The 13,783-nt window shown below is 49.2% G+C and overlaps 1 protein-coding gene across 6 annotated transcripts in view; it reads right to left on the bottom strand.

Annotated features, from left to right (window-relative positions):
- TENM2 (teneurin transmembrane protein 2) overlaps positions 1-13,783 on the bottom strand; it is a 1,211,371-nt gene that overhangs the window by 64,616 nt on the left and 1,132,972 nt on the right. For all 6 annotated transcript variants that reach the window (XM_080675628.1, XM_080675627.1, XM_080675626.1 and 3 more), the window contains 6 exons: positions 13,534-13,744; positions 9,130-9,249; positions 5,929-6,190; positions 4,952-5,219; positions 1,238-1,381; positions 597-846 (listed from right to left, as the gene is read on the bottom strand). In XM_080675628.1, coding sequence (XP_080531754.1) covers positions 597-846; positions 1,238-1,381; positions 4,952-5,219; positions 5,929-6,190; positions 9,130-9,249; positions 13,534-13,744 — 1,255 coding nt within the window. The remainder of the gene's footprint in view (positions 1-596; positions 847-1,237; positions 1,382-4,951; positions 5,220-5,928; positions 6,191-9,129; positions 9,250-13,533; positions 13,745-13,783) is intronic.

Consider the following 13,783-nt stretch of genomic DNA (forward strand, 5'->3'; position numbering starts at 1 on the left):
ACATCCTATTGGAAGTGGGAAGATGCAGAGAATTCACAGAGCTCGCACAGAGAGCTGCTCAACATAAACGTGTGAACCAGTAAATAATCATCGGTGGTTCTCAGATGTTGACAGGCACTGGAATCTCCTACCGAGCTTGTCAAGGATAAAGGATGCCTTGGCCTCTAGACCGACTGAATTGCTGCCTCTGGGGATGGGCTCCAGGAATCTGTATTTTTAAAAAGTGCCCGTTTAGAAACCACAGAAATGGACCAACAGCTTCGAGCAGTTCTCTCACTGTCTGGTATGTATTAGATTCAGGCTGGGAATTTGATAACACACAGCTACCCGGGTCCCAACCCATACACCAGGACTGACATCGCTTTCCTTGTTTGTAACGAAGGTTACAAGTGTCTGAAATGCGTGTGTGGTGTTTTATAGCTACACAAAGCCTTTCCCCAAATCCTCACTTGAGTCTGGTCCTAGGTTTCGAACCTCAGTCCATCACAGGGAATGTCTATTCTCTGGAGAAGCCCAAATGCTGCCACCGATTACCCAGGGAGCCGTGTGGCCATGGCAGCGATAGAACAAAAGCAGGCGTCTGTGTGGCCGCTTACCGTAACTCCAAGATGCTGGTCACGTTGCGGGAGGGATAGATGCGCCGGATGTAATTGAAGTCGCCAACGAAGAGGCTCCCGTCGACGCCCACAGCCAGAGCCACGGGGGCCAGCAGCTTGTTGCCTTCGGCGAGGCCGTTGCAGCTGGGACAGGAGATGCTGCGGCGGCGGCCGTTGCCCATGATGCTGGTGATGATGGCGGGCTGCTGCGTCAGGAACTGGTTCTCCCCGGTGCCCTTGTGCAGGATGCCTGCGGGCGGTACAGAGGTGGCTGTGCAGCCCTGAGGGAGACACTCCTATCGGCCTGCTGAGGGGACGGGACGGGACGTGACGTGGGGAAGAGAAACCCTAGGAAACTTCAATCTGATGTCTTCCCTTTGCTGAGAGATGGGGTGGGTAGACCCCAGGGCTATGGGATTGGGTAGGATAATATTTGTAGAGATAATTGAAGAATTGTGACATACACGAAGGCGGACGGTCTGGGAAAACCAGCCCAACATTCTTTGACATTTCAAAAGAGAAAAGCGGTATTTGGGCGTTTGATGAATCTGGCTGAGGGAAGGGGCGAGACTACCAATGAAATGGAGAGAGGGTCCAGGAGAGATGAGGCCGTGTTTGAGGAAGGGAACGTGCTCACATACCACTCTTAACATTGAGGATGTGATGCTTGTCCAGGGACCAGCCGCCGAGGTTGGACGGGTCCAGCTCAAAGCCCTGCAGGAGGGCGGTCCTCTTCTCCCACAGGATGAGGCTGGGGCAGGTCTCATACTCGAACCCCACCGACACTAAAGGCAAGAGGGGAGGGCCGGCGGGGACCGGAGAGTTGACTGATTACAGCAGTGCACTCCTCAGGCCCGGAAACACGCGTTCACCCCAAGACCCAGCCCGCTCCCAAATCCCGCCCCAAGGAGGCGGCTGATTGCTTTTCTCCTCACGATCCCACACGATATTAAATTCAAATTTCAAGCTGAACTCAACCTTGAAACTTTACACAGTAGCGCTCCGTGGGGATGGAAAGACCTTTCCGAAGAGGAGCTGGCTTTCAGAAATGACCCCAGTGACGTGGAGGCAGGAGCTGAATCATTTAAGAACCGATGCGGCTCTCCTTCCGAGATGGACAGGAGAGACCGTGTTCCCCAGCCCGCTGTTCGCGGCGTGCATTTATTAGAGTTTCGTTATTTATTTGCAGTCGCTGGGAGAAAGGCCTACGGAAGCTTAGTGGCTATTTTTATTGATTTCAGAGAAGAAGGGAGAAGGAAAGAGAGAGAGAAACATCAATAATGAGAGAGAATCATTGATCGGCCGCCTCCTGCATGCCCCCTACTAGGGATCCAGCCCACAACCTGGGCATGTGGCCTTGACTGGAATCGAACTCGGGACCCTTCAGTCTGCAGGCCGACGCTCTATCCACTGAGCCAAACCGGCTAGGCTTAGTGGCTCGTTTATAAGGAGACTGGAGGCAGCAGCCTGGCTGAGGGGTGGCGCTCAGAATGTTCACTCTGGAATCCAGAGGTGCCGGGTGACGCAGGCACCGGACCTAGCCTGCCAGTTCCATGGCAAGTCAGTGGGGAACAGAATCCAGAAACTGCAAACCCCCCATGTTTGCCGCAGGGACAAATGGGAGAGAGAAGTGGGAGATGAGGGGCTTAGTCCTCATTCTGCTCCGGCTCAGACCTCCTCGTGGCTTCCCTTTCCCACGTGGAAAACGGAGGGAGTGAGGCCTTAATTTCTCAGAGAGATGTGGGAAGGAGACACAAGATAGGACACCAAGAGGCCGTGCATTTTTAATTGGAACGCTGCTTTCGAAAGATGAGCCACTGTTATTATTGCGATTCCTACCACATTAAATTCTTAACTGCGTGTGTCACCTTCGGGGATTTTCGCAGCTTCTTTTAAATCCTGAGATATAGGAGTGTCGATAGGAACAGAAGATGCATTTGATCTTTTTTAGAAAAACCATATATTTCCTAGCTTGTCCTCTGAAAATTCCAAGAAACAATGACTGTCCCAGCAGCAGAGAGAATTGCTAGTGCATGGCTTGTGGCCTTGAAATATGATTTCTCATTAAAAAGAATCAGGGCTCCTTGAAGATACAGCCAGAGCAAGAAATGAACAAGATGAGGCCTGGCCACTTTATCACACCAGATAGAAAGGAAAGAACAAAAATCTACTGGGGTCATGTTGAAAGAATTTGGAAGTCAGTTTGAAGAGGCTCCCAAAGATGGTGCAATGTGAGCATTAGTAAAGAAAATAACTTCCATGGATTGAAACGACTATATTACAGACAGTTCACTCTATGAGTTCAGAATGGTATTTTTATCTTTATTTATTTATTTTAAATATATTTTTATTGATTTCAGAGAGGAAGGGAGAGGGAGAGAGAGATAGAAACAACAATGATGAGAGAGAATCATTGATCGGCTGCCTCTTGCACACCCCCTATTGGGGATCGAGCTTGCAACCCGGGCATGTACCCTTGACCGGAATTGAACGCAGGACCTTTCAGTACGCAACCAATGCCTTTCCACTGAGCCAGACCGGCTGGGGCCAGAATGGTATTTTTAAAAAACATTAATTTGGCACCATTAGAGGATGTTAAAGAAACTGACTTCTTATACTGAAAACTAGTAAATAAAGAGAAAGAATCAAACATTTATCCTTACTTTCTTATTTGAACTGTATCTCAAATAACCAAGCTGTTAAAGAGAAAGTATCTCTATATGAAAGTATTCTAGCTAATAAATAAAGAAGCAATGCTAGCATTAAAATATTAATTGCAAATCCTAATGGCCTAATCGATCCAGGCAATAAGCATCAATGTCCGCTAAAATCACTAAAGGAAAGACCAGCTGACATTAGTTGTCATCTGATGGAGAAGACAACACCACCTATCAAGTTGTCCTACTTGAAATTTAAACAAATTAAAGAATAAAATACCTAGGAAAAATTTAACAAGGACGTGAAAAGACCTGGACACTGAAAACTATACGACACTGATGAAAGAAATTAAAGAAACAAATAAATGAAAGATATTCTATGCTCATGGATTAAAAGAATTAATATTGTTAAAATGTCCATACTACTCAAGGCAATTGACTGATTTGATGCAATCCCTATCAAGATACAAAGGCTTTTTTCACAGAAATAGAACAAACAATCCTAAAACAATCCATAGGAATGTTGAGAAAGAAGAACAACGCCAGAGGCATCATGCTCTCTCATTTCAAACTATATTACAAGGTTATAGTAATCAAAACAGTATGGTATTAGCAGTGAAAACAGACACATAGGTCAATGGAACAAAATAGAGAGCTCAGAAATAAACCCATGCATATATGGGCAATTAATTAATGACAAAGCAGCCAAAACTATACCATGGGATAGGACGTACAGTCTCTTCAATAAATGCTGTTGGGAAAATTGGACACCTATCTTACACCATATACAAAATTTAACTCAAAAGGATTAAAGGCTTGAATGTAAACCTAAAACCATAAAACTCCTAACACAAAACATAGGGTGCCATTTACGGTAAAAATGTCTGAGTATGCTGTTTTTTTATTTTGGTAACTTACTACAGTTCTTGGAAATCACAAGCCTGTTTATAAAAAGGAAAACAAAACCAAAAACCAACAACATTGGAATCTGTATTTTAATTAACCCAGATAGCTTTCTACCAGTAGGAAACCATCCTGGGTAGGTTGACATTAATCCACAGCCTACAACTCTTCAAAGCCTGGTAACCGCAAGATACTTCTCTTGGGGTGGTCTTTCATAAGTGTGTGTGTGTGTGTGTGTGTGTGTGTGTGTGTGTGTGTAATGTGATCCCCTCAAAGGCAAAGCCTGAGACACAGCACGTGGCTTCCAGCTCCCCCAGCACCAGTTTCTGATCCTCACGGTGCATTCTGGGTCATTGGCATGTGCTCACTCGAAAGTGACCAGCTCTCTCCCCTCTCTTGAATATTCTCCTTGTCCACTACATCCCAGCCTCACTGGCCTCCTCGTTGTCCTCCAAACACACCTCATTCTCCTCTCTTTTTCTGCCAGGATGTCACCCTCTGAGGAGCCTTCCCTGAGCGCCTTCGATAAAAGGTGTTCCCAGTGTACATCACTGGTACAAATCACCGTGTTAGCACATATCACTGCTTGATATTTTCTTGTCCAATTTGGGTTTATTATCTCGATCCCCCACTAGCACAGAAGGTCCATGGATGGGACTCTTGTCTGTCTCATGGACCACTGCATCTCTATCTACTAGAATAGTTCTTGACGCATATTAGGAACTCCATAACTATTGGTCAAATTAATACATGATGAAATTCAAGCACCAATAGGGGTTTGAAACCCAAACATACCAACAGCATCAGAGAGTCCGTAGACCCTTTGGCCATACGCATCGGTCTTGTCCCAGATGAAGGTGTAGGCCAGGTTGGAAGAGGCCTGGAATGACTTCTGGAAGAGATGTCCCTCCACGGCCACCATCAGGTGGACCTTGATGAGGTTCAGGGGCACGGTGGACTGGGTCATGGTGATCTTCAGCAGCGACTTGTAGCCTGCGGTCCGGGAGCTCAGGTAGCGGAGCTTCACGTTGGAACCGGGGAGCTCAATTTCCTCATGAAGGACCTGAGAACATGCGGCAGACACACACACTGCACATCAAACGCCCTCACCGAAGCATTCCACCCCACGTGGGGTGCAAGAACCACTTCCCAAGACTGATGGAAAAACACACACACACACACACCAAAACTTTATCCTGCACCATGGAGCGAAGGGGCTGAGGTTATGATTTCTGGATTAATAATTATTCTTGGTCACCGTTGTGTTTCTTTTTAAAAGCCACACGGTTGGCAAAAGATGTAAATAAGAACAGCAGGCTTTATTGCTAGCTGCACGCGAGGAGGCCGCGAGAGGCTGTAATTATATGAACCCGCAACTTCCACTGACAATTGGTATAAAGCAACAGGGAGGCAATAATGTAATATGCCCTCTGTTGCAGCCCCGAGGTAGATCATTAAAGCGTCTCTTATCATGTGTCTCTGTGACTAACAGGAATGAAAAGCGATTTGCAGGTGGGTTACACATCTGTATATTGTTTTTATTTTATTAAAAGCGCTAGCGACTGCCAGAGTCTCGCACGGCTATCTGGAAGCATCTTGACCGTCCAGGAGAGATTCGGTCTTCTCCTCAGTGACTACAGATTCTACTGTGTTCCTACTTTTTGCTTCTCCCCTTCCTATTGGTTTCTGGGCCACCCGGGGAGAGACGGGTTGGCCAGCCAGGTTCGGTCAGGCGTTATTGAAAGTCCTGCCCCAGGTCTCGCCCTTCCTACCTGGGTCTCGGGCACGATGGGGTTGTGCCCAGGGGCAGCGCTGAAGAAGGTGGACAGCGGGGAGGAGATGATGATCGGATCTGGCCGGACAAAGCCGCTGAGGTCACAGCTGGGGATGGAGTTCTCCTCGGTCTTCATCACCAGGGTGTCCATGGCGTAAAAGCTGTTCCACGGCAGCCACACAGTGCGCTCCTGGCTCATGAACGGGGCTCGCTCGAAGTGCAGGGTCAAGGAGGCACCCCCATTGGCGATCAGGTCAAACCTGGAGAGGAGGGAAGTGGGCTCCCTGAGACGGTGAACGCACCCTCAGACGAGGCAGGTACCCTGAGAGTAGAGGGAGGGGCCGAGCATGTGCGGGGGGGGGGGGAGAGCCTGGGCTTTGTGGCCCACGGGCTGGTTGGAACCCAAACTCTTCCACTTACTAATTGTGTGTCTGTGCGCAAGTTACTGACCCTCTCTGAGCCCACGTTTCTTCACCTCTGAGATGGGGATAATTATAGCAACTTCACAGAGTGGCCGAGAGAATGAAATACCCTGATGAGTGCAGAGCAGGGGTAGCTAAACCTGGCCCATCCCCTGTTTTGGTATAAAAAGCCTCATTGGAATACAGCCACGCCCATTCCGTTACTTATCTCTGGAGATGTTGTGTGCTACCAGGGTAGCTGAGTAGGTGTAACAAGGAACCGTATGTCATGCAAAGCCTAAGATATCTGCCACCTGGCCCTTTACAGACAGTGTTTCGCCCTCCTGGCGTAAAGCACTTAGCATCGTGCGAGGATCATACACGGTGGAGCGATAGTGATACGATGCCAGGACAGAGAGGGGCATTAAAGCTTCCTTCTCACCCGCCGGGGCTGTTTCCGGGTTTTTGATTGTTTCAGAGAACCTCAACTTTTTCGAGATACAATGGAACATATGACATTATATTGATTTTAAGTGTACAACATGATTTGATATGTGTACAGATTGTGAAATAGTCACCACAATCAGCTTAGCCATCACCCCCACACATAGTTACACAAGTTTTTTTCTTCTGATGAAGACTTCAAAGATCTCTTAGCCACTTTCAAAGACACAACGCAGTGTTATTAATGATTACAGTCACCATGCGATACACCCACCCTGGGGCACATTTCTATTTTATTCCTGAGTGTACCTCTGGACCCCTTCACCTCCTGTGCCCTGTTACTGATGCTTTTGCCAATCATCCTTAAACTCCATCTCCGTGTGCCCCTCCAGAGCTGGACAGAGGCCCAGCGCTAGTAAAAGCAAAATAAAGGCCGCTCTTTCCCAATTAACAGACGGGGAGGCGTTCACGGCGAGAAGTCTCGGTTTTAAGCGTCCCCCCTCCACTGGGTCTCCCCCTTTGCGGGCAGCGGAGCTCGCTGGTTCATTCCCGAATTCCTGGCAGCTCCCGAGAGCCCGCGTCTCAGTCACACTCAGTGAAAACACACGACCCACAGCCTCCACCCAATTTCGGTAACACCTTTGGCGTTTTTAAGGAACGAACACAGTGCACGTGAACACTGAGATAAGTAACAGAGCATGCGCAGTATAACTATTCATTTATTACAAATGTGTGTATATACAGGTGTGGGCAAAAGTAGGTTAATAATAGTAAACAACAATTAATAGATAAATAACAATACCAGAATGAACTCTGTGTTTCGCATACTCACGACTGTACACCTACTTTTGTCCACCCCGGTATTTATTTGGGGGCATGTACGCTGCTCGGGACGGTTTTGTATGGGACACAGAAGAGCGACAAGTGTTTTGAAGGGAAGTCGTGTCTAGTTGGTGTGACAGAATCAAATCGCCAGTGTCAGCGGCACCCACCGGCCGCTAAACAACGGGGCTCCTCAGAGCACCCCCAAACACATCCTGTCCCTCCCATGGCTTTGCAACCTGGACAAGCCACAGAGTCACTGATCGGGAGCTTGGAGAGATGACCTGGGAGGTGGAGTTGGGCCGTAACTAGTCGGGAAGCGGCTGAGGGAGATGAGGCAGCATAAAGCGGGGACAGACAGCAGGGCGAGGTCTCAGAAATGTCCTCCTGTTTGGGACAGGACTTTGCAAGGCAAGAGCCCTGGGTTCTAAGGATTTGCAAGGGCCGAGGAGCTCTGCGTGGCACACAGTCCTCAGAAATGTGTGGGTGAGGTCCGCAGACACTTAGCAAATACTGAGAGCGTGGTGTGAATCAGCAGATGTCTTCCTCGGGTTTCACAGGTGGGCGAGTGAGGAGAGGGCTGCTGTGGGCAGGGAATCTTGGAAAGGGCACCTTAGGACATTACACGCGAAGACCAGACTTTTCACCACAGGGAGGCAAGAAGCACATTTCACGACATGGCTATGATATTCCAGAGTCTAGTTTTATAGAAAAAGTGTTGCATCTGATTTACAGCAACAGTCTCTTCTTCCCTTTGGAATAGAATGTAAGTGTGTGTGTGTGTGTGTGTGTGTGTGTGTGTGTGTGTGGTTTAGCCCAGGGTGAGTGCGTTTCCCCCTTCCCGTAAGTTTCTTTCACTCTTATCTTTGTCTCTGAATTGCAACTCCGTGCCCGATGGATTAAGAAAATGACGCGCTTTCATCTTGGTGGGGGCTGCATGGGTGCGTGCTTCTAATCAGAAGATAATAGGGCAAGGTTGGCTCCTTCCCACAGCAGGGTGACGGCTAAATGTATTTAATTAGATTTCTCTGATTACATCCCCCCTCCTCCAAACAGGAGCGCGGACAACACAGCTCCGAGAGCCACAGATGAAAGCAGAAGGGGTTCGCCACAGGACGCTGTGCCGTGCGGCTCCCTGTCACCCGGCACTGCCTTTGATTTAGAACAGGAGTGAGCTTCCAAGAGCTGCTCCCCTTTCTTCTCCCCGGAATCCACCCCCACCCCCACCCCCAATACACACACACACACACACACACACACACACACACGCACGCACACACAGACAAAAGCGTTTACCTGAGATGGGAAAAGGAGGAGGACTGTTGGCAGCTCTCCCTAGCTTGGCTATTCTACTTTTTATTTTTATTTTTGATATACCTAAAAGCAAAAAACGATCTCTGGGGGAGTCCTCACGGAGCTCTGGCCTGGTGGGCATTCCAGCCTGCAATGGGCAGCCGCCGAGGCTAGGGCAGCCAACAGCACCACTGTCTCTGTCTGCACCCCAACAAGGGAGAGCCCCACAAGCTACTTACGTGCCATCTTGGCGGGTGATGGTGTAGCCGTATTTTGGGTACTTGACAAAGGACACGTTCACACCAACCAGGGGTGTCCCATCTGTAGTTACGACTTGGCCTCGGATGAGAGAAACCAAGCTGAGAGAAAAAGAAACAGGCCTTTGAGCCACGAGCCACACCCTGGAGAACAAGGAGACTGGGGTCCAGTTCCCTCCCCTTCCTCATCACCACTGTCCCTCCCACCGCCCCCCCTGTCCTCATCTGGTCCCTAAGGCAAGACCAAGACTCTCCACATTAACTTCTGGCTCACATGACCGCACCTCACAGACAGGTGTGGGCAAAAGGATGCCTCAATGCCCGCTTCACCTGAGGGGCAGGACTGGCGACACGCTGGGGTGACACCCAGGGCAGCATCTCACTCACTGGGTGGGGCGATGGAGTCCCCCGCACACATCTCTCTCCCCTCGGCCTCGCGTCATGTTAGACACCATGTGATGGCGTGGCCCAACCTCAGGCTGCCCCCCGTCACTCAGGCTGTGCCTTAGCTGGGCACAGAGTACTCTGCTCGGCCGAGCGCCTCGGCAGCTGCCACTCATTCCTTTTCTTGTCTGTGGAGGAAGGCAGTGCACCCTCCTCCTCCTGGCCGGGATGGCAGGGGGTGGCGGGGAGCACACAGAGGGTTATGATGAGGCCGGGCATTGACATACAGTGCTCTTTGTTGCCCTTGAAGAGCAGAGTTTCTCACAATCCATGACTGCCCGAGGAGAAGGGAATATGGGAGCTATATGTTTATTTCCCGGTAGGCCTATCTTGGATTCTGGATTCCATGTGGCGATGTATTTCTCACATCAAATTCCTGCTATCTCAGAAGCAGGGGAGATGGCTGAAATCCCACTCAACCCTTTTCCACTGTCAGAGGAAGCTCCCCTCTCCAGACGACAGTCACTAGAGCTTCCCCAAGAAGTTCCTGTCCGGCCAGCTGCTCCTGGGAAATCCGCAAAGCCACAGAGACGCCACCATATTCTATTCGGAATCCACGGAGGGAGAAGGCACACGCCCCCTCTCACCTGAAGTCTCTCGATGTCATGGAGAAGTGGGCTAACGCGCTCCGCCTTCGCACCGAGCCCCAGCCTGCCAGGCAGGTTGGCAGCTGTCCTGCGGGCCTTTAAGCCACTGGGCAACTGGGCAAAGGCAGAGGGTTTTCCAGGTTTCTGGACACACTCCCAGCTTCTGGACTAGGTAATCAAGCTGACCCGCTCTTTGCCAGAATCTTGTCCAAAACGGCTCAATTTTTGGAATGCACTTAATTCTGCAGTCCCAGGAGACCCCGCAGCTGGAGGGATGCTTTCTCCAAAGCACCTCTCCTTTTTATTAGCAATACCCCCAACTGTTCAACTCCAACACTTGGGAGACCTCAGGAGGGTTGAGACGTTCCACTGACAGCTCTAATTGTCTGCTACTGGCTGCCTAACAAACGAAGCCCATTTTTAGCTGGTTCCAACTACAATGCTGGAGTCTTTTGAAAGCGGAAAACTAATTTATGCAAATAATTCTTTTGCTCAATTTCTGGTTCCTTATCTTAGCGCAGACTAAGATTTCTTTCAGGTCTTCCCAGGCACGATTTTAAGATCCATGACGTGTGTTGATGACCACGAGGTACAAAGTGCTTGTGATGAGAAAACAAAATTAGGAGCTTCCCCCCTCCCTTTTTTACACAACTGGTAGTTCTTTTAAATCATTCTTGTAGCATGAGGCTTGGCAGAGAGCGATAGGAATAGGAGTAGCTGGGTGGACTCTGATTTCTACCCCCTACTTTTCTAATTCTTCATTGCTCCTGGCTTCCTATCGCTTCTAGGCAGTCGATTTGCAGAAAAGCTTGAGCTCAGACATGCTATCCATACATTTCTATTTATGATTATTGATGTGTAACAATTATCACATTATCTAGATAGTGAGATCTGCTCTATAAATTATAGTGGTGGAGTCAAGGCATTTTAGTTATTTTTGTATGCTATTATCTAGGGGAAATGCTTTCTTAGAAGTCTTGGATTAAAAATTTTTTTCCTCTAATTGTGTTCTTCATTATTTGACAATGTACTGCGATTCACATGCTTGGCGAACTTCAACCTACGTCTCTGAAGTACACTTTTGTGTTTCTGAACTATGCATCCATGCCGACGTGATGGAGCGTAGGTTCACTGGGTGGTGAGCTTCCTCTAAAGCAAGTTTCTTTTGCCCAGATCTCTGGGGCTGGGCCACCAAAGATTCTGGAGTCCCTGCCTGCTCTCCTGCATCTTGGCCCCAGGCGTCTTCTTCAAGTGGCGAATGACGATTGGGGAGGAAGGTAAGATGAAATGGTAAGGAGCAGGTGAGGAGAGAGTATGAAAAGGAGAAGAGCAGGAAATGACTAATGAAATGTTAACAGGATGCTGATAGAAACAGAGCCTTTGAAAGGGGCATTGCAGTACAGCACACCACACCAGATGCTCTGGCCCAGTGCAAGGACCAGTCATGGGTCTCTGGCAGTAGGAATTACGTTCATAATTAAAAAGGAAACATCCCCACAGAATCGCTGCCCCAGAACCAGGATTTAACAAGCAGAGAAAATACATTTTTGGTCAGAGATCTGTGGTTTCTTTAATTTTTCTTAGGGAGGGGTTCTTGAATTAAAATAATATGGCTGTGTGTGGTATATTCAATATATATAGCGGGTGGTGGTGGGTGGAGTGGTCAGGGCTGAAATAGAAGAGGGCTGAGATTATTTTTTCCCTTTTCTATTTTATTGTTAGTAAGACCAGAAAAGAGAGAGGCTCAAGTGGCTGGCCCAAGGTGAGCTGGCTTGGAACCCTTGTATTCAAAGAGCGGCCAGGAACTGGGGCTGCACCACTTCCCAGGGAGTTCTCAGGGGTTGTTGGATTTATTAGCTCCACCATTACCCCCACCTCCCATCCCAGCCTCTCCAGGGAGGCACGGGGTCCTGGCCTGAGGATGCCTTCTCCCCAAAGTCTAATGGGGTGGGGGTGGGGGGCTCCAAGAGAACCCCTTATGAAGATAGGGGCTCGTAAGAAGTGAAGTCTGATGTTTTCTTTTCTGGATGGAAGCCGCTGAAGCAGCATTCTTCCTGAGTTGCTCCTGGTGCTACGCAGAACTAAGGAAGGATAAAGAGAACTAAGGGAAAGATGGCATGACCCGGGCTGCCAGGGGGCCAGGACTACCTGCTCAAGCTCCTAGCTCCTGGAGGTTTTGTGAAAGAGGACCCAACCAGTGGTGCTGTCTCTCCGTGGGAAGGAGCTTGGAGATAGGGTGGGACACCCCCAAGAAGGTCATGCTGGCCATCCTCCCGTCTGCAGACACAATTGACGTCTGGACCCAGACCTACCAAAAGTGAGCTGAGCTATATGCAGGCAGGCCGTAAGAAGATCCCTGCATCTCCTGTCCTTCTCACCCTCAGAATCAGAAACAGTGCCTAGGCCCGGCTGGTGTGGCTCAGTGGTTGAGCGTCGACCTATGAACCAGGAGGTCACGGTTCGATTCCCGGTCGGGACACATGCCTGGGTTGTGGGCTCGATCCCCAGTGTGGGGTATGTAGGAGGTAGCCGATCAATGATTCTCTCTCATCACTGATGTTTCTAACTCTCTTTCCCTCTCCCTTCCTCTCTGAAGTCAATAAAAATATATTAAAAAACAAAAAACAAAAACAGTGCCTAGAGGAGAGGAGGGGATGGGCAGCCAACCCTTCCCCTTGGGTACACTTCTAACATGTCCTGGGGAGAGTGGTGGAAGGGGCCAAGGTGACTATAAAATAAATCCAGAATTTGTTCCTAGAATATTCACAAGCCTCAAATGAGCAACCGAGAGCAAAAATAAACTCAAGAGAAACCCCACCAGTTTGGAAGGAGAGGTACAATACACTGGCTGACACAATGCCTGGCACACAGCAGGCAATTAGCAGACAGAATTGATGGGGTTGCCGTGAGGATCAGAGAAAATCTACACAGTCTCTGGCTCATCACAGGTGCTCAATAAATTCTACCCACTGGCATCATCTGGACTCTCAGGTGCCAGAATAAGTTATGCTATCAGGTTAGTACTCCACAGAATGAAATATTTCAGCGGTGATCAAACAAAAGCCACAATCAGAGGTATTATAAAGGGACACTTCAATAATACCAATAATATCACAAAATAATAGAGCCTAAAAATGATCTAAAAACCAGGCTGTCAACAGGTGTCTCCAGTAGGTTCTGACGGCCAAATCTTGCAGAGTTCGAGCCCCCCAAAGCAGATAGGGCCCCCTGTGAACTGGACCTTGGGGTAGTTCCCAGGCCCCTGGGGCCCATAGTAAAACTAGGAGCACTTGGTCCTGTCTCACAGGGAGGGAAGCAGAGACCTCAGCAGCCTGCGAGGACAGAGAGTGCCTACCTGCTGTTGAAGGGGTTGTCTCCAGGGATGATGTGGGTGCTGTCTTTGCCTGCCAACAGCTTGATGCGGTCATAGAAGGACTTCACTGCGGGCGAGTCCGTCTGGCCCTGCTGAATGATGTCCAGCGGGTCCCGGGATCCCCGGCAGAGCAGGCTGTTCTGACAGGCTGACTGCAGGCAGCAGTCTGGGTCCAAGCAATCCACCAGGCCATCTGGAAGGGCAGAGGCGGAGATGGGTCAGTGCACCACAT

This window comes from Plecotus auritus, assembly GCF_963455305.1.
Source record: "Plecotus auritus genome assembly, chromosome: 6".
In the NCBI taxonomy this organism is placed as follows: domain Eukaryota; kingdom Metazoa; phylum Chordata; class Mammalia; order Chiroptera; family Vespertilionidae; genus Plecotus; species Plecotus auritus.